We start from the raw sequence: 25,454 nt of genomic DNA, 5'->3' as shown, positions 1-25,454 counted from the left end.
GCATGTTAAAAAAAATCAAAGCTGAGTGAGTACCTTTTTAAGTGAAGTGTTTTGTTCTACCACTTCTTTTCATCATAGACATAAAGAATATGATCTTAGTCCACTTATGGCAGAGCTGACGCACATTCAAAAACAAACACCAACAGTATATTTTGACTTTTTGTTACCGCTCTCAGGTAGAACAGCTCCAGCATGCCTGCGAGTGCCACGTGTGCAACCAGGACCCCGCCTCCTCCACCCTGGGCCCCGCCACATGCCTGCCCCCCAGTCCTCTCCACGCCGCACCTCCTCCCACTGTCGGACACCAGTTCTTCACAGACAGCAAGACTCCCCCCGCCCACCCCGCCCTCCATCTCTACCCCCACATCCATGGTCACCTGCCCTTACACAACTTCTCCCGACCCCTCCTGCACCCCACACTCTACCCCCCCAGTCCTCCTCTCACACACAACAAGGTGAGGAGCTTTCTTTAGCTGTAGTTTAATCAAACATTTCCTTCTTAGTTTCTGTCAGCAGTAAGTAATGAGAGTCTCATCAGGGGAAATTAATTTATTTCCTTATCACTGGGGATTTTTTTAGGTTCCAGAAACAGTACTAAACTTGGCTTTATTTCAGTTTCACTTATTGCAGTTAAATAATCCTCCACAAGGGGGCAGACTAAAGTCAACAAGTGAATTGTAGAAAATCTCCAACTGCCACAATCTTCTTTGTTTTTAATTTTTTAGCCTCTACCCCCAAACCCGACATCAAATCACTCAGCAGCCAAACAGCCTGCCTTCAGCCCCTCGTTACCTGAGCACGTTTACCAGAACTGTTTTGGCGGTGCGGGCGGAGCAGGTGACTGGAACAGCTCACTGCAGTGCCTCTCACTCAAGTTTGAGAACCTGTGGGATGCTGCAGTGATGAAGAGCTGGAATCCATCGGTACTGTTACCTGAATCCCTGCCAGGTGAGCCATTTAAGCACTGAAAAAGATATCAGTTAAAGTACCTGGAGGTTGTGCTTGCATCCATGATTGTAATGGCAAAGTCTCATCAAGAATCCACTGTAGGTGTAAAAATGAACCTTCTGATCATTTAGAAAACCAGGATGAAGGTTCAGCTTATTTTGCCATTAAGGGAAGTGGTGACCAGGGGGCCATGTGCACCCCTCTCCCTTCTAAATGCAGCTTGTGAGTCAATCCAAATGTCCTATGAAGGATTCCAATCTTGGCTGCTGCTAGAGCCACAGCCCACCATCACAAAGACCAAAAGCGTTTAAGCATGAGTAGAAAAGATTCTAGGACAGTAATTGATTTATGGCATGTTTTGTTCTTTACAAGTAATTAATCAATCTACCGGGCTGTAATTGATCTGTGAAAGCCTTTTATGAAACATTAGTAAAGGCATTTCTGTAAAAAACAAAAAAAAATCCAGTAAATGCTTTGTTTTTTGCATTCCAAAAAACATTAATATTGTCATTTCCAAAAATTATGAAACCATTTATTTACTCCTTTTGCCAAAGTATAAATGTTGAATCCAGAATACTCTACAAATTGCATCAGTTTGGCCCTCTGTCAGTAAGAAGAGTGTTAATGTGACCCATACAAAAAAGAGTTTCCCTGACTTCTCTAATTGCAAAATCTACAAGATTAAGAACAGAGAGCACTAGTCAGCTGTGCAGAAACTGCTTGTGGACTTTGCTGAACACAATAAAAATAGTCATGCAGGAAGATGGTTGAAACTTTTTCCCTCTGTAAGACCCCCAAAAAACAGACTGTATCTTACTAGTGTAACATGATATTCCAGATTTCACAGAGCTTTAGATGCTTTATATTGTACATAAAAGCCTTTTATCTCAAAGCATTTGGTTTAAGAGGCTTTGACCAAGTCATAATCCTGACATGTGTCCTGTCATTTCTCATCAACAGGTGACATGCTTGGTCCACCCCTCGCCGACGTGCCCCTCCCTCCCACGTCATCTATCGGCCCCCAAGGGGAACACCCCTCCTTGCCCACCGCTCTTCCTCCTTCATCCTCCACCCCTTCGTCACTGTCATCGTCTTCATCCTCGTCCTCCTCGTCGTCGTGCTCCTCTTCAGAAGTAAAAGAGCAGAAGAAGAGCGGCGCCAAGAAGAAGTGTCTCTATAATTTCCAGGATGCCTTCATGGAGACCAACCGAGTGGTGATGGCCACCTCCGCCTCCACATCCTCCGTGTCCTGCACTGCCACCACTGTCCAGTCAAGTAATAACCCCCCCATCCACCTAGCATCCAAAAGACCCAACTCTTTAGGTAATCTAGGAGGTAGGAGCAGTGCTTAGGTTTGTACTGTTCAGGAGGCTTTTCTCTGCAAGGGCATGACACCTGTTGCTTTATTTATCAGGGGAAACGTAATCAATCTTAGTAATCATCGTGAGCTTTTCTTCATCAAAATAATTCTACTGATATGAGACATGATCATTTTGGTACTACTCTTGGTTTTAAGTGTAAAATTCTAGACTTGTTTGCTGTGGAAAATGAATTTAATTGAAGTGAATCAAGGCTTTATGACCAGACTTAACATTAATATCTGCTTTAGTGGTGGTAGATTTACATGTACAAGGTTACAGTCACTTTCATCTTATTATAAAGAAAACAGCTTAATAAATCAAGAAGTATTTGTTAAAATCTGCATGTTTCAAAGTTTCCGAGACGCAGTCTTCTTACTGAATATGTCTTTGTCTCTTCCAGACGATGTATTTCACAATCTAGGTAAAGAGGACCATAGACAACCCGCTCCAACCCCCCCTAGAAGCTGCCCTTCAGGACTGACCCCCCTCCCTCCGCTCTCGGGCCCCACCCTGCCCCCAGCACCCACCACACACCTCCCAACAATGGGATCCCAGCCCTTTCCAAAGATGGCTGCCCCTGCCCCAGACTTCATGGAGGCCCACCAGGGCCTGTGCCTCCCGCCTGCAGAACCCCCAGCCTCCACGGTAGACGGTCCTGTCAGCGCTCCACCCAGTGTCTGCAGGTAAGAGTATTACCAGACCCTACAGGATCATAAACATGAATATACAATGATCAAACAAAGGTGTCGCAAAATAGGGATAAAGGATACACACGTTTGGATTTTTGCTGATGTCATTCATTTCATTCAACTGCGTTTTGACAAATAGGCCTATAGATAAGAATATATAGATCTAGTTCAGACCTAAAACTTCTGAACAGTTTTTTAGGTTTTTTTGCCTTTATTGGAGAAGTAGGGAAGTGGATAGAGCCATAAACAGGGTTGAGAGAGAGGAAAGACAAAGACTGATAAAGCTGATATAGATTGATATTTACAGCTGATATAGACTGATATGTACAGCTAATATACATTTAAATTTACAGCTGATATAGACTGAAATTAACAGCTGATGCAGGCTGATATTTACTGCATATATGTTGGTTGTAAATATCTGCAGAAATTTGTGGATACAGTAGTTAACGTCAATAGCTAATACCTGGCAGTACTGCTATTATGTCAATAATTATCCCTGTAAGGAGTAGCAAACTTTGAAACTATGATTTTAAAAATCAAATTATGCTCGCTGTAATACCGTAGCAACTAAAACAGAAGCACATTGCACCAAATATTGGGCGATTTTGTGTTTATAATTACCAAAAATTATAGGCGAACTCCTGCACACTGTCTTAATTGCACCAAATATTGGTAACATCTTTACCTCTCTACCTTTTGATAAAAATATAACACAAGATCTGTAGTATTTTAAAGCTTCAATACTTTTATACACTATCCATTATTTGTTGTTTCAAAACGGTGGTTCTCAACTTTACAACCCTGGACCTTTTATATCCAACTTTTCGGGCTTTTTCTGCCTTTCTTTAAAGAGGATGACAGCTGATAGAGTCAAAAACAAGTATGACAAAGAGAGGAAGGCAGCCACAGGCTGTACTTGAACCTGGACTGCCTGCATACATGGGAGGCGACCTTACTGCTAAGCCATTTGCGCCCAATTGCTGTCAAAATTAACATCAATTTGAATTGTTTTCATTAAAAAAAACACTTTTTTGTTAAAATATTCATTAGGGTGTGTTAATATGCAGCCAGTCTATGTATGACCTCAGAACAGACAGAGCCTTGGACCTCCCTGAGATCCTTGGCAATCCCCTGGATCCCAGAACCCCATGTTGGGAACCAGTGTTTTTAAACACATGGTATCAAAGTATCCTACATCTTTAGTGTGGTGTTTTCACCGTTTATTTCTGTGGTTTAGACTGTGCTCTCCCTTTTTGTCTCGCTGCAGATTTTGGGTAGAATCTGAATACCTTTCCTTTTTGTACTTAACTCATTAGGTATCAAATGATCAAAAATGTGGACAAATTTAGATCAAATGCAGTATAACTGACAGAGAAAAAGTTTTTAAGGTGAAAGAAAGAGGAATTTGTTGAGTCTAGAGTTAAGCATCATTCCTTTTCAGTGATCCTGACTGTGAAGGCCATCGCTGTGAAGGGAACGGGACGTATGAGCACCCACCCTACGATGGTGAGGAGAGTCCAGACGAAGACAGCTGCTCTGAGCACAGCTCTTCCACCTCAACATCCACCAACCAGAAAGAAGGAAAATACTGTGACTGCTGCTACTGCGAGTTCTTTGGCCATGGCGGAGTAAGACCCATGCTACCTGTTATAATAAGTGATGTTGTCTTTTAATTAACACATTTGTGGCAGATTCAACAACACTTGTGCAGTCAGATTAAACCGTATAGTTTAAATCCAGATGTAAAAACTGTCTTCAAAAAGAAATGTAAGTTAGATTCTATGTACAGAGGAAAAATGGAGAGTTGTGAGGCTTGAAAGATTGATTTGATGATTGTTTTTATTCCCAGCCTCCTGCTGCTCCTACCAGTAGAAACTATGCAGAGATGCGAGAGAAGCTGCGCTTGCGTCTAACAAAACGTAAGGAGGAACAGCCCAAACGTGAGGAGCAGCAGCCTATAATAGAGCGAGACGGAGGGGTAGAGGACCACAGGCGGGTGGAGGACCTGTTGCAATTCATTAACAGTGCTGACAATAAACCTGTATCCAGTTCTAAGGCAGCCAAACGGGCCAGGCATAAACAAAAGAAGGTAACGTTCCATCCCATTCTGTCCCATTGGGTTAAAAAGTCTTGAAATTGTTGCATTTTTAAATATTACCCTTGGATATAAAGTAACCTGCTATGCCCCCGTGTGTGCATGTCAAAGCTGTTGTAATGCTAAGTGTATGTCTCTGTTTAAGATGGAGGAGAAGGCCCGTCTAGAGGCAGAGGCCCGTGAAAGAGAGGAGCAACAGTTGTTAGAAGAGCAGCAACGACGGCGGCGGCAGGAAGAGGAAGAGGCAGCGCTTCAAAAGGAACTGCTTCGGCTGCAGGAGCTGCAGCAGCACCGTGCTGCTAAGAAGAAAAAGAAAGAGAAAGCAAAGGAAAACACTGCACCCCCTCAAAACAACCCACAGCCCCTCAAACAGACAGCTCAAAACGTTCTAGATAACCTTCAGAATGGAAAGTCACAGCTGCTTCAAACCCTCATCTGCCTCCCTGATCAGAAGGAAACTAGATTCGACCCTGTACCCCGGCCCAATGCACTGCACAGCCCTAAACACACCAGTGAGAAGGGGTTTTCTTCTGAGATCAACATCACCAACTCTCCAGCCATCCTCCACAACGGCACTTCTACGTCACAGCTGGAGGTTAACGGTAAAATTAAGACAAAGCAGGCTGCTAAAGTGACTCCATGTGAGGCCACAGTGAAGAAAGCCCCAGAGTTACCCAAAAACTCTGAAGTGACAGCAAAGCTAGCTAACGGCACCACCCCTGCTGCTACAACAGACACCAAAGCAATGCGGATCAGGCAGACTGAGGCTCTGGTTCCTCTCCCAACCACCGAACCCAGGAGGGAGGACATGAGTTATAACAGAAGCACCAGTGGAAAGAGGCAGCAGCAACAGCCGCTGACACAAATAAAGGAGGACAGGAGAAGTCCACCTGTTTCGAACCCTTCTCCGTCTCCTCCTCCGGCCCAACAGTCTGAGCAGAGCCAGCAGAACGGCAAACCTCCCAGTGCTGAGTCCCCACAGCCTAAAGGCAAGACCAAGAAGAACAAGAAGAAGAAGGGCGACAAGATGAACAGCTCGATAGGTTGGTTTTTGTATAATTTACAATAATATATGTGCAGCTGAAAGGAACCTGCATATCATCTACGATCCTGTAGTTTTGCCTGCAAGTCCGTCTTGAACAGGCTATCAGACCAAAATAGCAGAATTGGCACCACAGCCACCATGCTAAATGAGGGAAATCTGAACTGTGTCCTTTATAAAAACAAACCAACTGAGGTTCAGCCACGTGTCTATTTCTCTTCTGTCTCTTGGGTATTCTGTGCTTTAAACATGGTTTCACAGCTCAGTCAGTGAATGTGTGCACTCTGCAGACTGCTGCAGTCATTTACACCTTGCTGTTATGAGGAAGTTTAGGGAGGAGCTTATTGCAGCTTTACTTGGTCTCAGATATTGGTGTTGCACTTGTGCTCTCATTGCCACGTGTTCTGCTGCATGACCTGAAAGCATTTTCCACTGACAAGATACAAGTTGTGAAATTAGATGGAATGGGAAAAAATCCACATCGTAAAGGTTTTGGTTTCCTCTGGCTTGTCAACCCTGAAAGAAGAAATGACCAGTGTAGTTTGTAAATCCCATTTGAACTATTTGACAGAGAACTTTCATTTAACGTTATCCATATTCAACAAACTTTAGACATTTTTAAATGCTTTTAAAACTAAGACCCCCCCCACCACCACCACCTAAAGGACTGTAACTATACTTTTCAGTGTGAGTTTGATGTGTAAACACAAAAGGGTTGAATTTTCTCAACCCAACTTTACTTGGACCTTTACCTAACCGTACCAAATTATCATTTATGTTTATTGTTTTGATTTTAGATGATGTATTCTTGCCCAAAGACATCGACCTGGACAGCACTGAAATGGATGAAACAGAGAGGGAGGTGGAATATTTCAAAAGGTTTGTTTGCACTTTATTCACCATCAACCGTACCTCACAAAAGTTTTCATCACTAGAGGTGCCTATGTTGTCATAAAAGGGTCCTGTTTTTTTGTGTGTAATGTATATATTTCCAAGGAATTGCACATACTGATGCAATTTTAAAGGTTTCTCTACTTAAATGGGGCAGTGGATAGAGAAGGAAATCAATAGAATGATTGGGAAATGATAGGGTCATATTTTAACCCCGTCTGCCAGCAAGAAAAACTGCATTCTACCCAAACTGTTAGCCCAACAGTGCCCCCACAACCAGTTTTAACTGTAATATGGTATTGAATTTAAAAAAAGGGAAAGAGCAATGCAACAAATTTACTTGTGTGGCAGCAAAGGCAATGACCAAGATTGACCATAAATCACGCAAATGTTAAAATGTGTGTTATATACTAGGACTATATAAAACATGGGCATAGTCTAGATGTCAACATTGGTCCTTGTAAAGGCATTTTGAAGTCTAAAAATTGGAGGTCCATATTAGAAAAAAAGCAAAACAGCCATCTAGAAATGCAATTTTAGTCAACCTAGTAACAACCAAAGAGGGAGTGTTGAGGGGGTCCTTAGCCTACTGGAAAACTACTACAACTTGCCCACCTGTTATTCACCTCATCCACACACCAAATTAGCAAATTAATGCAAAACTTTTAACCTTTGATAATCAAACTAATAAGAAAAACATTAAAGACTAAATACCAGTAAAGAAATGATCTGCAAAGACCAAAACTGCTGTTTGCACAGGTTTATAAAATGTTTGATCCTCCTGTAGAAACAGACATCTTTCTGTTGGACTAAATGTGAACTATTTGGTTTTTGGAGCCTCAAGTGGACACTTGAGGAACTGCAGCATTTTACACCGGCTTTATTTTCCAGCACCAAAAGTCACTGCTTAGTTTGTAACATTGTCTCAAGATTTTATTACACCAACACTGTTAGGAATTTAGGACCGAAAATGTGCTCTGAGGTGAAATTTTTTTAAAATAAGGCAGAGCATAGCGCTCTCTGAGGTTAATGCTGTTTTGTCGATTTTTTTTTTCCTTCAGGTTTTGCTTGGATTCTGCTCGACAGACTCGTCAACGGCTTTCCATCAACTGGTCAAACTTTAGTCTGAAGAAAGCTACCTTTGCTGCACATTGAGGATGTTAGTGAGTGACTGTCAGGACACAATCAGTACCTTAACAGCTAAAACTGACCCACATGGTTTCTCCCCACCCATCCCTTTACCTCCACCCAGCTGTTGTCCTCCCAGACTTTTCTCCTGCTGTGCCCAAAATCACACCCTCGCTGCCTTGCTTTGTTCTCGTCGCTGTGTGGTTCCAACACAGACCCATCTGGACTGATCCACCTGCAGAACTTAAACTAAAAATGAAATGAAACGACACAAAAAGAATCACAAAACTGCTACTTTACATCTGATTAACTTTCCTTGCGTGCTTGTGTGCTCTTAGTCTGAGTTGGGCATTTCTCTTGACTGAAAAGCCATGGTCTGAAATTATTTTTCTTATAATGGCTTACCTGTAGTCAGAAGATGCTTACTATGTCTGGATGGTTTCCTAAAAAAAGAGAGACTAAGGAAACTTCAAAAAATGAGAAATGTAATGAATTAAAAGCTGTATTTGAGATATTGTGGCTTACTATCCCATCGTTTCCCGTTCCTCGCACGGCATCTCATCCACATGATTGACAAGGGAATGGGCTTGGTCAGCTGGTCTCCACTCCCTGCCCCCAACCCCCCACCACCACCACCACCACCTCCTCCACCCTATTTCACAGAAAGGAGGAAAGCGTAATACTTGACAATGTTCTTTTTTGGTTTTTAAGTACTGTTTAACAAACTGTTGAGTAAAAGTGTACCAGTTACAGTTTTTGTTTTCTTTCTTTTTGACCTGTAGCCAGCTTGTATCAGAATACTTTCAGAATGAAATTGAAAAAAAGAACAATACTCACACTATCAATCTGTTATAGAGTGTATATTGTATTAACACTGAAGCCAAACTGGCTACTTTTAACATATTGTTAAGTAATATTAAATCTTGTCTTTCTTTTTTGAAAGATGGAATACAGTAGTATGGCAGGATTATGTGTCTTGTGTCAAATCTTATTTCCTACACATTGTAAAAACCACTACCAAACACTACAACTGCACACATAAACATGAAGAAATACTTTGATATTTTCAAGGGAAATGTCCCAGTGAGAAGACCATCAAGATTGCACTGATTAAACTAGACATAGCTTGTTATTGGTGAGCCATAAAGACTCTGAGAGGCAGATTAAAACAATTTTTTAGTTTCACAGTTTTCCCGAAATAAAGGCAAAGTTAGTCATGGATCCTGGTTCAAGGTTCAATGCTAGGACCACTTTTTGTTTTCATCATACTTCATTAGGTATGACATTTCAACTGTTCATATACCCAAATATCTAATCAGCCTATCACATGGCAGCATGGCAGCAATGATCTGCTAAAGTCCAAATAAGGCATCAGAATGAGGAAGAAAGGTGATGTAAGTGACTTTGATTCAGCCATGGTTGTTGCTCTTGAGTATTTCACAAACTGCTGATCTACTGGGATTTTCTCAAACACCTGCCTCTTGGGTTTACAAATAATGTTCTGAAAAAGAGAAAATATCCAGTGAATGGCAGCTCTCTGGGCCAAAGTGCATTGATGATTTAGGTCAAAGGCAATAGCAACCCCAGTAACCACTCGTGCTAACCAAGGTATGCAAAAGAGCATCTCTGAATGCATTCACCAAACCATGAAGCAGAGGGCCACAGCAGCAGAAGAAGATCACAATGGGATGCACTCCTGTTAGTTAGGTACAAGAAATTGAGGCTATAATTAACACAGGCTCATTAAAACTGGGTTGCAAAAAGATTGATAGAACATTTGTCTTTATTAACATGAAAGTATGCCAGATCACTACCAACCATGGCACATTTGAAGTCACTAAATTTTCAATTTCCTCACGTTGCTGATGCTTGGTTTAAATTTTGAGCACCATGCCTGCATGCCTAATTGCATCAGTTGCTGTCAGGTGATGGTTGCCATGTGATTGGTTGTTTAGATATTTGCATGAATAAGCAGTTGAGCAAATACACTGTGGTGGCCAGTGAGTTTATAATGTGAATAAAAATGGTCCTAGCATTGAACCTTGTGGAACTCCACAAGAGAGTTTTACCTTTATAAAGAGAATTTTTAAACTGTAAAAACTGAAATTGATGTTTCCCCAAGAGTGTCGTTATGGCTCGCCAATAACAGGCTCTGTCTAGTCTCAACAGTCCAAAGACAGACATAATAACGGCCTTCTCAGAGGATAAGTAAGCTCACATTTTTAAGGTTTGCTTACATAAATGTGGACAACAATATTGATGCTTTTGCTACAATGGGTTGAATACTCATGTTAACCCATGTCTTAGCTTTCAGAGCCTTTTAAGTTTTCATAATCTTACTTTACCTAGAAATATTTCCCCATATCTCTCTGGATTTTCACTTTCTGTAGTCTGATTGGACAGAAAAATTACATAAATCTGTCAGACTTCCTCTGTAAATACAATTTGCAGTAGATTATTTTAATACAATTTGTGATTTCCATCATTAGTCTGACAGGAAAATCTTTGAATACGATAAATATTCGATGATAAATCATCCATTCTTGCTGCTCTGCACATCTGCAGCTCAACACAAAGTTGCAGATTGAGTCAAACATCAAACCACCTTTGGGAAACCCACTAATTGACAGTCATTATTAGGTAACTGAGTCATGTCGATCCATAGTATGAGATACATTTAAAAAAGTGTAAATGCCCATATATGCATACCTTACCTAATTTCAGTTATGCACATGAAGCTCGAGGGAAAATCTATCTCCAGCAGTTATGAAATCAAGTACATCCCCTCTGGGAAAGAGAGTGTGAAATGAGGTCATGTTTTGGTTTATCTGCTGTAGATGTAGATGAGTTAAGACGTACCTTTGACAGAACAGGACGAAGTGCAAACCAGCAGCAGTAAAAGCTTTTGCTAGGTAATTGTTTATGATATTGTTTGAAATAAAGAGAGCCATTTTATATTTTGAGAACTATTTGAAAATTAGTCACTGTAGACTAAAATGTAGCTTCAGTTACATTCAAGTCTTTTTAAACCTTTGTAGTTTTAATCTAGTGCTAGTGAATGAAAAGTCCTATCATTTAATAAAACATGTTTATTCCTTTTAAAGTTAAATTGCTAAACAATAGAATCATTATAAATGTTAAATACTCACCAATGCTCTATCAACACTGTAACTTAAATTATAAAGATGAAAATACCAATGAACCTTGAATGGAGTTTTATATGTAGTACAGACTTTTCACTGGAGAGATGGGATCATTTTTATTGATATTGAAAGCTTATTGATACTCCTTAACAATCAAAGTCTTTATTAATAATATCACTTTTTTCTGACTTCTGACCATCTGCAGAAAGATGGGACTACAATCTATTTCTTCAACAGAGTTTATCTGTTTTAGGTTGCTGGGAAAGAAAGTACATCCTTTCTTTAAACAACTGAATGTCTCTCCAAATCCTTATTTCTTTATTTTTGCCTTTATTGGTGACAAAGAACAAAAATAAGTCAAAACAAAACAAAATACATTAAGGTACACATGGTAAAGACAGCAACACAGACTACCAGAGGCCAATAACAGATTTTCAGAAGAATAATGGTTGTGGGGTTTGAGTTTTATGTTTTTTTTTGTTTTTTTTTTTAAGTGTGGAGTTTTATGAAGAAGAAGAATCATGATTATCATTTGAAAAGGAGGTTTTTAGTTTGAGTTAGTATGAAATTAAACAATAAATATATCAAGTGCAATCGAATATATATATAATATCTAAAAATATGATCATAAGAGGGCAAAAAATACATTAAAATCATGGAAAAAAAATGTTACTTTCACAAGTTTATACCAAACCAGAGTGGTCAAATGATTACAATTTTAATTGCACTTATTCACAGAATCTCTCTAATTAATCATGAGTAATTACATCCTCTTGTTGCTTTTTTAAAATTCCACCGTTTGCATTTAAAAATGGTTTTGTGGCATCTTTAATTTTTCTACTGTTTAAACTAAAGTTAACTGACTTCCTGTTTGGATAAAGACCTGCTTTTATCGATTGAAGATCATGACATGAACTTAACTACAGAAAAAAGGAACTTGTTATAGATTGTTAAGGGAATATTATAAAGGTAAATATTCGATAACACAAGGTGCAGATGATTTTTGACATGTCCACTGAGGTGTATGTGAGTTTTAAAGGTGAAATGAGACATTAAAGAGCAGTGGTGGACTTGTTTCACATCATCCTGGCTGCAGGGAGACACTGGAGTGTTTGGGCCGAAGAGTGTTGAAAGGGACAATAAAGGGCGCTTATTATGGACCTTAATTAATTGCAATAAATGCATTCACTTTTCACAGCCTGTATTTAAACACATAACATTTTATTTCCTTCATCTAATAGTAATTTTACAGAGTCGACCTTGAATGCATCATAACATCACATGCTGCCTCCTTTAGATAGCTGATTAAGTTCTGCTCTGCTGGTCTCATCACAGATTTCAACACTGGATTCATATTTTTAACTAAAAGAACTTGATATTAAGTTTTGGTGTGTTTATTAGGGTTTCTTTGAGTGAGGATGACAAAGAGGAACGTTGCACCCAGCATCACATGTGTAAGCATTACTACAAGCAGCATGCAGAGGCATTTCTTTCCACCAGAAATCACACTTAGATGCAAATGCCAGCCCTGGTATGAATAGAGGAGTTACAGATTCAACCTACTTAACAGCTTGTACTGTCTCTGTCACACTGCTACCCACTAATCAACACTGCTCTTGTTTTCTTACTCACCTCTGCTTGTGTTTTGACACATTATGTGTAAAGTGAAGAAATATCACTGATTTTGAATGTCAGAAAGCTCAACACTGGCATTACAGTCTAATTTAGTCTTCTTAATGAAAACAACAGTTAATTTTCATCAGCTTTTATTATCAAAGTTATATCTTTTCTGATATTTCTGATATTCTCTTAAAGGTTTGTATCAAACATTTTAGTCATATTTTAAGTTTAAAAAAGATCATTGAAGAAGGCAATGACATTTTAGGAAAATACTCAGTGATTATGGAATTTATCTTTGAACCATACTGTCCCTATGTTAGTGCACTTATTTTGACTTATGCGGTGTAAATGATACCAAATTTAGTATATTTGTGTGTTCTTTTGAACTGAGGATGACAACCACTGAGCAAAATGAGTTTAAAAATGTTGAAACATTGTTTCTTGATTGTAGAAGTGGTTAAACTCTGTTTAAAGGCAAATGAGAGGAAGTGAAGGGCAGTTATGTCTTTTACTTCCTCTTAGGAGTGACTTTGAGTATAAAAGAAAAGGGATTTTACTAGAAAAATAACCCTTCTAACAAATTTTGATGAATGGGAGGTCTGTGGTAAATATACCTTACACAAGAGAAGACAAAAGGTTTTGGGTTGTGAGAAGATATGAGTCATAATTTATTTCAGGTATGAATGACTGCCTGTCTGTATGCAGTGCGTGCTCACTCTCAGTCAGCAATGATGCAAGATTGGATCTACCACGATTCATGAAATGTCCCCAAAAAACTACGCTAACGTGGACGGTTTGATGTCTGTGACACAAATGTGGGCCGTAATCTGCATGATAATAGCCCACATTTGTGCTAATTTAACATACACAGAGATAAGAGCCACTTAAGTCAAGTCTGTCCTTCAGTAAACAGATCTCTGCGTCTTTAAAAGTCCTTTATATACGTCTCCTTCAAGTACTTCCTTGTTTTGATCTTTACTGTAGGAGCTGTCCTGGTGAAGGAAAACACAATGGTGCACTAAGAGCAGTCTTACAATGACAGGGCTGAACATAAATAGGATTATTAAAAGGGATAACAGCTGCCTTGTAGCTTGTAATAACAATGTTGATCTTTTCATTGTCAACTGCCTGGAGCACTTCAGGATCACATACACCCTAAAAAAGGGAATCCCCCCATGTTTCCCAGATACGTTCTGCCTAAATCCTGTCTTTGACGCCTGAAACCTTGTACTTCCTCACCAAAAGCCTGAAAAAAGCAGCTTCATCACCAACTACCTCAGCCATATTATGTTAACTTGAAATGATCTGAAGATGACAGCGCTCCGTTTTCAAATAAACTTGTCTGCTTTTTTGGGAATTCCCTCGTGATGGCGGGAAATTCCCATTCTTTTAGGATACACACAAGATTAAAGGCTCTATCCCTTCTGTATTTGTCTGGATAAATGTCAAGCTGAAGTTTTCCCTCTGTTGAAGTACGTTGACAGCTACATGAGTACATCCTGATGATTTGAAACCTGTTTTCAACAGGAACTGGTCCACCACAGTCACCTGATTTTTTTTTTTTTTTCCCTCAATGATTCTTGAATTTTTAGAGAAGTTCCCAGATACTCAGGTGGGGATCTGTGACCTATTTGTTTCCACTCAGAGTGGTGGGTTGAGCCTTTGTGAGCGTGGATGTTCAGTCACTTATAGACCCTGTTGTAAAGTGTGAGTGGGTGCTGGCAGGGGGAGAATCCCCAGCAGACTGCTTGTGGCCTTTTTAGGCTGTGTGTGTATTTCTACCACTGCATGTGGTTGGTTCATAGCTTAGAGACTAAAGTTGCCCTTTAAAACCAAAATAGGAATCAATCTGTGGGCACATGAATTGAAGCTGGGTTGGTGTGTAATGCAAATGAGATGAATGTATTGGAAACTAAGTCAGTCGCAACTGTGGTCCCCTGTTTGCCGATGAGTAAGCTAGCATGTGATGCCGCCTAATGTCATTTGAACCCTTGGGGACTTTGTCTAAAGCACTATAGACTATAGTGGTCGAGTCTCAGGACACACCAACGCCTCTGCGAAATATCATGACCCAGATTTGGGAGTTTTCAAACAATCAAGTTTATTTATCTGCAGAAACTGACACATTATCATGTGAAAAGTAGCTTTGACCAAGACAACAAGATAAATAAGTCAGGATCTGATGATTTTCTCATTATAGTGGCAGAACACGATAGAATAAAAACATGTCTTGTCTTTTTTGGGCTTCCATACAATACAATAGCGACTTGCCTCTGGCAACATGGTGGCGATGCCGACGTCCGGCCAGCCAGTCTCACGTTGCGTATCATGTCTGTGCTCAGTGATACGTGAATTTGGATCATAAATCGAGTCATTAAAATATATGTAACATTATCGCAGTGCTTGTTAACCCGAAAACGTGCAAATTTTTCCTCTACTTGTATTCCCCTACTTGGCGGACTTGCCTCTAATAACATGGCGGCAACACACGAAGAAGACGTTCAGTTCAAGTGACTTTTGGTATTAAAAGACGAGATATGGCGCCAATTTTCTGACTTTCGTTGTGAAGTGGAGGTCCTCAGATGCCATGATAATCATGATAAAATTTCCCCGCTGTTATATTTTAAACTAACCTGACACACCAGATGGCTTTGTTTCACACATCCATCTGGGAAAGCTTCAATAGGAAACGTTTGAGAAAAGGCAGAGGCTTTGAAAAACACTTGGCGTGTGATTGGGTAAATGTTCTGTCTGTCACATCTCTACAGGCCAATCAGAGCAACAAAACGTGATGTAGCCGCTATCGAGCTGCGTGTGCGCAGCTACGCAAAACGTGGCGACTATAGACATGTAAGTACTTGACTTTTGTTGTTTTTGAAAAGAAACCAACTTACTGCTGTTCTTTGTCCTTCTTTTAACAAAGAAATTTTGTCAAGTTCTGATAAAACTGGCGCTTTAGCAGCATCCACGCTTATCTCTTCCTCCGTAACTGCACCAGATCTTGCTGCTGCTTGTTTACGTCACGACTCTGCTGCGCCTGAAAGTACTGCCCCTTGTCGCTGGTTGGTCCTGTCACTTTCTAACCGGGCCCAAATGGTTCAGATGTGAGCTTTGCAAGATGGATTCGCCAGTGAAAAACAAGGAAACAGGCATATCCATCTGCTTTGCAAGGTTAATTTTAAACCACTGGCAATAACCTATCTTTTATATCACGGTAAATATTGTCCGGATGGCGTGCTATATAGGTTCGTTTACTGAGGTGAATGGGAAAACACATCACTGGGCCAAATCAAAAAAGTGTCAAACATGTCAGAGAGGAGGAGGCGTTCCTGTGTCTCCTCTCTCACCTGCCTGCATCGCCTGTTGTGTCAGAGTGCAGAGACACAGACAGACAAGTAGCCTTTAGCGGTAGGCTAAACCAAAATGCATTAGTGCACCTTCAACTGCTGGCTTGTAGAAAAACTCCAAGCAAACTCAGACAGAAGGAGAAGTACCCTTTAGCGGTGCTAATTTTTAAAGCAGCTCCCGCTAGCAAGAAATCTTACTTCAACGTTAAATCTACTTTGAAATCAGCAGTGAATTAGCTCACTTAATGAGCTAATCAAAGTGTTCTGATGTGTTCACATGTAAAATTAAGACGATGTAAATTCAGTTTTTTGATGAGGAACATATAAATCCAGTTCAGAAGAGACGTAGTTTGTTTTACAATGTTTTGTTTTAGAAGTTTGCAAATGTTTGGAATTGTGAAATGTGATTAGACTACATTGTGATGCCTTTAGGAACTTGAAAGGGTAGTGAGGCCGACAGCAGGATAGGATACCCCCTTATGAAGTCTAGACACTGGTGGGGGTGATGGAATGAGCAGGATAAGATGAGTAAGATTTCTGAAATTAGATTTCCTGGGAGCTTGACCCAGAGATTTGCAAGTAGCGATGAAGGGATGTAAGGAAGTACGCAGGCACATGACCCGCACAAAAATTAGATGGTTTGGAGGTGGAGATGGAGGGATGCAGGATGGCATGAAGGAAGTGAGCCTGGATACTGTTGAGTTACAATGGAGGTAGCTGGGGTGGAGGAGGGTTGCTGTGGTCGCACTGAAACAACAGACTGCAGAGGAGAGGAGGGCAGATTTTAAATTGTGACAGCTGCAGGATGACTGGATTAAGAGAGGTCATGGCTGAAAGGGATTGGTTAAGAGTTTAAGTGAGTACACGCCCATTCCAGCTGATAACCGGAGCAGGAAACAGAGTTGGAAATGGGTTAATCCATTCTATCCAATCCAATCTATACAAGGGCTAAGATTAATTGCACTAATTGCGATTAACTGCAACCCACAATTAATGCACTTATTTATTTTAATCACAATTAATCTCATGCTTTGTTGCCCCTTTCAGCACACTTTGGTTAATCCACGTCAGCGCCTCCCTATACCCACAGTGATGTAAAATAAGTCCACCACTGCTCCCTAATGTCTCATTTCACTTTAAAAATCTCACAAAAACCTGGCTGGACAAGTCAGAAGTCACCTGAACTTTGTGTTATCAAAAAAAAAAATTCTATTTTACTGTCCCCCTTTGTCCTTTTCAATGCATAAACCTCTTTAAGTGGTTAAGTCCATGCTTTTTCTGGTCTGCCTACATAAAAGCAAGTCTGTATCCAAACAGGAAGTTAATAACTCTTAGTTTGGATACATAAAAGCAAGTCTGTATCCAAACAGGAAGTTAATAACTCTTAGTTTAAGACAGTAAAAAATATGAAAAATGACACAAGAACAATATAAATACAAATAGGGGAATTTTACGTTGCTATGATAAGGGTGAGATTAATAGGGATTAACTACAGAAATCTTGTGATTAATTACGATTAGAAATTTAGATATTTTGACACCCTAATCTGTACCTTGGTAGATTGTCAGCAAATTGTATCCAAACCGTGATAATACTGATAACTGTGATATTTTAGGTCATGTTTATCATATGACATTTTAATTTTGTTACATCTGTAACAGAAAACTAGTTTTTCAAAATATGAACAGTCTCTGAAATGAAGGAAAATATAATAAATCTAAAATAGGCTTGTTTTGGCAGGTTTGTTTACAATAGCCAACAAGCTAAGGGCCAAATATGGGTCAAGTACAGCCCAGTGAGTCAATTTAACAGCATTTCATCATTGAGGGTTCAAAATTTCTGTGTACTTGTTTTGAATGGGACGGTATCTACTGTTGAAAAAGAAAAGATTATGAAAAAAGGGATGTTGTTTCACTTATACAATGAACGCTGTTGTTTGGTTGCTACGTCTTCACTTTGCACTGTAACTGCCTACTTCCTTTTCAACAGGGGATGTCCAGCTTCCTGTGCTTACTACACCAAACCCATGACAACTGATTCACCAAACACCACCACCATTGGCCTGTTTGTGTCAAAATGATACTTCACAGTGTGAGGCTGCAGAGTTTTTTCAGTCTCTAACTGACCCACAGGCAGTTATCAAGGGTTGCTGGGTGTAACTCGAGCCAGCGTCTTTCACTGGTCTTCTCAGTTTATCCCTGTAGTGTTTTTGCTTCAGCCACACAACAGCTGGGAATATGGCTGTCACAGTACAGCGTGCCCATTCAGGCAATGCAGGGAAGGGGTTTTCCAACGCGCACAAGCACACACACGTGACACAGATGGACACACAAACACACACTGAATAGACAGGCACATAGATTAAGTAGCGCCAACATTTTCGTGGTTAGGCTATGATCTGCGGTTTCAGCTCCAGGCTCCAGACTTGAAAAGTAAAATACAGCACGCAATGATGAAACATATTTAAAGTCATATAAATCACCATGAGCTTAAGTGTGAAGATAATGTCTTTTATTATAAAAATAATGTGCCAGCTTGAAAAAAAAGGTGTCAGTTGGGATTACAAACACTATTTTAGATCTGAGCATTTCAAGTTGTATTTAAAGTTTCATTCCCAAAGGTTAAACCCTAAAATATGGCTTTAATGTGAAAAGGCAACAATAAATGGGCCTTTTCTATTTTTATGTACAGAGAATAAATATTCAAATAATAGTTTTATATTTAAAATCTGTTAAGAATACATAATTTACAGGACATATGCAAAGTTCAACCAAAAATAAAACTCATAGCAACACATTTACTTGATGTTTAGATCCAAAATAAGAAGCTTATGCATCGTGAATCTCTTAACCGTATTATCTTACGATTCTTTTTTGGTTACATGTAAGAAAGTGCAAAAGACAATTTGACACATTGAGGTATATATTTAATAGGGTGCATCAGAATGCACATCCCTGTCGCAATAAGCTCCTGCATGATGACAGGAGAACACTCAAGAACCAGACGCTGGATTTTTAAAGAGTCAGATGTAGTAAAATCCAGATGATGTAATATCTCTACCAAGAGGGGAACTTTGGCTTAATATAATGAAGCAAGCTGTACAGCCCAGTTGTTTCATTTGTCGTCAAGCCTCTCCGACCTGGAATCTCCACTCAGGTTATTTTCTGACGTGTAGTGGTGCTCTTCAGTGTTTGGTTACTGTCAGTGAGAGATATTGGTGTTTTCAAAATGAGTGTTGTTGCGTTTATAGTTTGGCACACTCCTCACAATGGTTCAGGTACTCTGCTGTGTCCTTTTCATTGAACGTGGCGAGGCAGCGTGGGCACTCCAGTTCCGACAGGCCGGGTCGTTCGCTCCACGCCGGGTTTGCTGTGGATGCTGCAGCTGCAGGCTGTTTCTGCATCTCAGCCGGGGTCCTTAACAGAGGCTCTGAAGAGTCCTTGTGCCGCCTCGAGGAGATCCTGTGTCCTATGTGCACGCGACACATGGGAACTATGTCTCTGCTCTCCCTGCTGGCTTCCTGAGGACAGTCACGCATAAACACAGTTAGGATTACACAACCACAACACAGGAGTCCAAAATGCAAGTGAAACTGTCTTGAAGTATGCTGTATTACCTGTTTGTGTACCTGCCGTTTTAACTGATAAATCTGCTCCTTTAAATCTTCCATCTGACCTTGTGCTCGCTCCCTGTCTGCACGCTCCGACTTGAAGTCTTCTGCATAGATAAGGACCTGAGGAAGGAAAAAAAATTAAGTCTTCTTGTCTCTTTGAAAGATAATTTTCAAACAATTCAGGCGCTCAGAAGCTTATTACAGCAAAATCACAAATACAATCCTAAAGCGATGTACAGAGCACCAACCTGCTGCTCCAGAGTCTGTATGCGTTCTTGATCTTGCTTCCTCATCTCCTCTGCTTCTCTCCCAAGCCGCTCACACTCTTTCATCTTCTCCTCCAGTAAGCCGTTGAGCCTGGAAATTTCATGATGAAGCAACCCAGTGCTTACGGTGCCCATTCCAGGAGCCAATCCCGGCCCTGAGGTCTCCTTCAGACGCTGAATCAAGCCTCTGATGTAGTCTTCCCTGCTTGAGTCGTACTTTTGCCACTGAGAGTTCAAACCTTGTACCTAAAATTGTAACATCAGTTAACTTTTGTTTTTAAATGTTTGTTTATTTGTACCTGGATGATCTTAGTGAAGAGACAGTAGCATAACTTGTACATTTGTTTGAGGTTAGACTTACATATGCTACTCGCTGCTTTAGCTTGTGATTTTCCTCCTGAAGATGACAGATTTGGGCATTCATGGCGCTCAAATCAGAGGACAGTGTCATCTGTAAAGGTTAAAGTAAAGGTGAAAACAGGGCTTTAATTGCATTCAAAGGGTCCGTTTATGTAAATCACAGCAAAAGACAGTCCAAGAGGTGCAAAAAAATGTCAGGCTCACAGACCTCCTTATTCTTTTGCATCTGAGCCTCATCCTCCACCACTCCTCTCCCTTGTTTGTCTTTCTCCAGCCTGGCCAGCAGCTCCTGGCACACCTTCACTGTTGCTCCAAGTTGGCTGCGGAGCTGGTCCGCCTCCTCGGCCAGGGACGAGCAGAGTACGGCTCTGGTGGCCTCGGAGCGCTCCCTCTCCTCCAGGGCTGAGCGCAGCCTCTGGATCTCCTGGTCCTTCTCGTGGTCCGGCTGACACCTGACTCTTTCTAGCTCCAGTTCTTTTTCTCGGAGCTGCCCGGCCAGCCGCTGGATCTCCTGGGAGGAACACACATTAGTTGCATGAGGCATTATATGAATGCAAAACAGCAAATACATAAACAATTTAAATATTAAATATGTACTGCAACTAAATGCTCTTTTGCACTGGATTTTCTTTCAGTCATGTGTCTATTTTTCTATTTCTGAGGATGTAATTGAGCATGGACCAGCAGCACATACATGCAACATGTACACATGACTACTACACATTATATAATAACTTACTATAATAAAAGCAAAATGATTTTTTTAGGAAACACAAATGTAAAGGAAGTGTACCCATATGTTAGGTTTATAAAAACAATGTTTTCAGACCTCTGGAGACCCAGTGTCTACCACCATGTATTTGCAGGTAAAACCATTTTTCAAGCATTTTCTTCTACTTTACCTCTTCCTGTCGAGATGCCTTGAACTCCATATCGTTCCTCTTCTGTTTCAGTTTGCATATTTCCTTGCACAGGCTCTCCAGCAATGACTTGGACGGTCCTATGAGCACAGACTCGTTATCCCCCAGGTTCATGTGGATCCTCTCGTACCTCCCCAGCCTCGCTTTTAAATCAGCAATAATATTGTCCTTTACGTAGATCTGTTTGTTCAAAAGCTCCATCTCATGCCGCGTCTCATGATACAGAGAGTTAAGCGTGCTGTAACTCCGGATTTTGTCCTTCAGCATGTCGTTTTCCGTGTTTACACTTACGTTATCCATGGCAGGTTATGTGTAGAGTTAGTCCTAAGGTTCAGTCTTTTAATAAACCAGCATTTGACGCCTCTGCTTCCAGACCCTGTGACTACAGAAATGCTCAGAGTTCGAAGTGTATGTGCATCGGTGTCGACAGTAATATCCCCGAACAGGGGGATTTCCTAGGGAACTTCCCCGCGGACTTTTTTTGAGATTCGTCAAACTGAGCCGTTCGACCGTCATTTGGGAGGTAAAGGGGTTTTATAGCCTTGTTGGCAAATGGTAAAGAAAGTACAGCAACAGAAATTTTATATACGCATCTGAAAAAAAAAGTTTAAGCTAGCAGCTACTAACATGTAAAAGTAAGCAGCCGTGCCGCTTTCATTACCGTCGGAAACTTAAGCTGCTACAGCAAAACATGCAACCAATCAAATGCGCAACATCGAACACAGATTTTTGTCAATGTTAAATCCTAAATGATGATAATAGTTGCTTCCTGTTTTTTTTTTTTTTTTTTTTTCAAAATTGCCTATTAAGCTTGGAAGCGTTCCTAACATGCTACACATTGAGAATATCACAAGTAGCAAAAAGTTGCAGCTAGGTACAGGAAATGTCCAAAATTTAGTCTTTTTACGCTCAAACTTGTTGGGAAAATTGATCCCATCAGACTAAAACATAAGTACCATTTAAATATCTGAGCTGAACTTCGCTATAGATTCAGTTAGTTGTGTTGAAGAGAAATGTTCACTCCTAATTATGATTACAATGCTATTACATTTTCCCAACGGTGGTTTACACAGTTTATACATAGTCCGTCTCCTAATCTCCACCTCAACTACATTTGGAGATGGCAGAATATTCCCCCGTTGTAGTATTGTTTGGTTCGTTTTTCAACCATCCAAGAGGAATTCAATTTTCCCACAGCTTTGAAGGCACCATAAGGTCTCCTCTGTAATGTAACCGCCTGGATTGCGCAGTTACGGTTAAACCGGTGACTATTCATACGCTGTAGCCGTAAACCATGATTCATGCAGATTGAATGACCACTGCGAGTCTTAATTAATCCTTGGGGACGTTTCTGTTCTTGAAATTTTAGAAAAAGATGAGAACTGTTACTGTAAGGGATAACAAATGACTGACACCTATGGGAAAATATATAAAAATAAGAGTAAGCTAAGGCTGAAATGTCCCATGAAGTTCTCCCATGTATTAGCCTATTTTTAACAACGTTTCCTTCATCATACTGCAGTCTATAGTCTTGCTTCTGGTTGAATTTCACAAGGGAAATAAGTAATAACATAACCATCACTTCCTCATGGAAAATGGCTGAAAATAACAAATGGGCTACATTAAGCTTTAAATATGCCAATAGTCATATAAAGTACAACCAATTAAAAGAACTAAAAAGACAATGTGCCTCTGTGATATAGCAATTTTAATAGTATAAGACATAAGTTTGCACAAGTAGCACTCTAAAAGTAATTTAATGTTAAGAGATGACAAATGATATCCTGGTGCTGTAAAAGATATGGAGGCACAAAGCGAACATTCATTAAGAAAAAAAAGAAATGCAATTTTCCCACGATAACTCCCAAGTTTTTGTTAATCTGATTCCTGGGACAGCAACAGTGACTACTCTTGAATGTGCATGGGTGTTTTCACCTAGGCCGCAACCACCCCTAGAGACAGCACGTAGGTGACAAAGACCGGGGACGTCGTTCTTGTCACTACTATCTTTGGGGTCAGAGCCTGAAAAGTTTGGGAGCCCTGGTGTAATTAACCCAATATCTCAATAAAAAAACATGAAATTACTTACCACCACAAGAAACGGTAAACCACAATGTATAGATACATGTCTAAGTGCAGCGTTTGGTAGCGTTACTTTTAAAACTAACTCACTAAATAATGGTGTTGCATACTTAGAAAAAAAAATGCTACAAGCCAATGTGCCAACAGAAAGGAGAGAAACAGAAACAGTGCAGCTGCTTCACATAGCTTTTTTTCTTATTTTGTCACCACATAAGAGAAAGGGAGTAGGGGACATTTCCTCAGTCGCCAAATACTTCTGTGAGAAAGGTAACTGGTAACGAATCACTTGGATTGTAAAACTAATGTGTTACTTCTTCCAGCAGAAGTGTAATAACAGTAATAGGTTAAAACGTAGAAATCTGAGCTCTCAAACTCTTGTAGTGTGCTGCCACCACTCCCCAAGAGCTCCCATAAGTATCGATTAAAAAGTGAAAATTTGTTATTGATTGTGGATGTCTGGGGTATTTGAAAATTATCGAGAAACAGGCATTTAGATAAGTTATTAGAAATTATCTGCATCTAAAGCCAGTCACACATGTACAGCCCTCTGCAGAAGCATTAAACAAGATGCAAGTTGTAAAACTCATAATTTTATTTTGCACTTAACCTTTTGAAGCAAATTTTAATTCCCCTAATGGTTGGACCCTGGATTAATATTCAGATCAAAATGAAACTACTGTCTAGACTGTAGGTGTAGAGTAAAAGACTTCCGGCCTTCATTCAAGAGGCCTCATCAGTTGCTGGAGAGTCCCAGGTAATTCTGGATTGATCACGCAGCCATAATGACATATAAGGGCTGAGATGAGTCACTGAGGTCAAGGTGTGGAGGGTGTAAAAACATTGTTCGAGCAGGTGTGGCAGTGGCAGGCCTATAAACTGATCAAGATAGCAATTACTTTCACTTTCTGTGTGATTCAGAAGACACTCGATATGTCAATGCTATGCTTAGAATATTAGGCTGCAACCTTCAACACCTAAAGGACACTACTGAAAGTTTGAATGCAGTGGTTTCCAAGCTGTGGCTTGTGACCCCAAGGACAGTGACTTAATCATTCAGTCTTTATTTGTTCATGACTAATATTATCTCTGTTCACACTTTTACAGGTCTAGAGAGAGCAGGTCTACTATTTGTCATTGGGATTAATGTTATCTACTAAACAGCTGATTGATATTTGCAAATCTTTCAGCATACTGGGCACTATCACAGTGCATTCAGAAAGTTTGAATTCACTTGTTCTCTCATTAATCTACACTCAACACCGCATAATGACAAAATTGAATTAGAGTTTTACACGTCAAGGCTCTGGCTGGGCCACTCCAGGTTTTTCCTGAGTAACTCCTGTGTGCTTAGGGTCATTATCTTGTTGGAAGGTGAACCTTTGTCCCAGTTGAATGTCCTGAGCACGGCAGAACAGGTTTTTATTGAGGATAGTACTTACCAGCCTCCCTGTCCCTGCTGCTGAAAAACACCCCCACAGCATGATGCTGCCACCACCATGCTTCACCGTTTGTGTGGTTTCCCCCGGACATATCATATAGAATTGAGGCCAAACAGTTCAATCTTGGTTTCATCAGACCAATAAATCTTGTTTCTCACAGTCCGGGAGTCCTTCAGGTGCTTTTTTTTTTGCAAATTCTAAGCTCGCTTTCATGTGTTTTTCACTGAGGACAGTCTTCCGTCAAGCGCCTCTGCCATAAGTCTAGATCAGTGAAGGGCTGCAGTCAGCCATGGCTTTTTTGTCACTCTGATATGCATTTTCTCATTTTATGAGGCCTTCTATAGAGAGGTGTGTGCCTATCCAATTTAATTTATCACAGGTTGACTAACATTAGGTATAGAAACATCTGACTACTTATGCCAATGGGATATTTCAGTTTTTAATTTTAATACATTTGCAAACATTTCTAAAATTCTGCTTTCACTTTGTAGTTATGGGGGTACTGAC

The 25,454-nt window shown here is 40.3% G+C and overlaps 2 protein-coding genes across 3 annotated transcripts in view; one reads left to right on the top strand and one right to left on the bottom strand.

The window, feature by feature from the left end:
• The window catches only part of fam193a (family with sequence similarity 193 member A), a 31,459-nt gene extending 22,346 nt beyond the window's left edge, over positions 1–9,113 (top strand). Inside the window, exons 15-23 of one of the 2 annotated variants that reach the window (XM_041784923.1) lie at positions 177–455; positions 726–948; positions 1,909–2,223; positions 2,710–2,992; positions 4,443–4,629; positions 4,851–5,090; positions 5,242–6,139; positions 6,936–7,017; positions 8,091–9,113. In XM_041784923.1, coding sequence (XP_041640857.1) covers positions 177–455; positions 726–948; positions 1,909–2,223; positions 2,710–2,992; positions 4,443–4,629; positions 4,851–5,090; positions 5,242–6,139; positions 6,936–7,017; positions 8,091–8,184 — 2,601 coding nt within the window. In that variant the 3' untranslated portion in view covers positions 8,185–9,113. Of the gene's footprint in view, positions 1–176; positions 456–725; positions 949–1,908; positions 2,272–2,709; positions 2,993–4,442; positions 4,630–4,850; positions 5,091–5,241; positions 6,140–6,935; positions 7,018–8,090 lie in introns of both variants that reach the window. The other variant, XM_041784922.1, reaches the window with a different exon arrangement.
• A 9,655-nt stretch (positions 9,114–18,768) lies between these two features.
• On the bottom strand, positions 18,769–22,028 carry tnip2 (TNFAIP3 interacting protein 2). Its single transcript, XM_041784329.1, has 6 exons — positions 21,409–22,028; positions 20,715–21,017; positions 20,508–20,597; positions 20,129–20,392; positions 19,884–20,000; positions 18,769–19,787 (listed from the first exon to the last, which is right to left on the bottom strand). Exons 1-6 carry the CDS (start codon positions 21,724–21,726, stop codon positions 19,512–19,514), a joined length of 1,368 nt encoding a protein of 455 aa, XP_041640263.1. The 5' UTR covers positions 21,727–22,028; the 3' UTR covers positions 18,769–19,511.
• Between the last annotated feature and the right edge of the window lie 3,426 nt (positions 22,029–25,454).

This window comes from Cheilinus undulatus, linkage group 4 (assembly GCF_018320785.1).
Source record: "Cheilinus undulatus linkage group 4, ASM1832078v1, whole genome shotgun sequence".
Classification (NCBI taxonomy): domain Eukaryota; kingdom Metazoa; phylum Chordata; class Actinopteri; order Labriformes; family Labridae; genus Cheilinus; species Cheilinus undulatus.
Note: the sequence above shows the minus strand (reverse complement) of the source record. Positions and strands in the feature narration are given on the sequence as shown.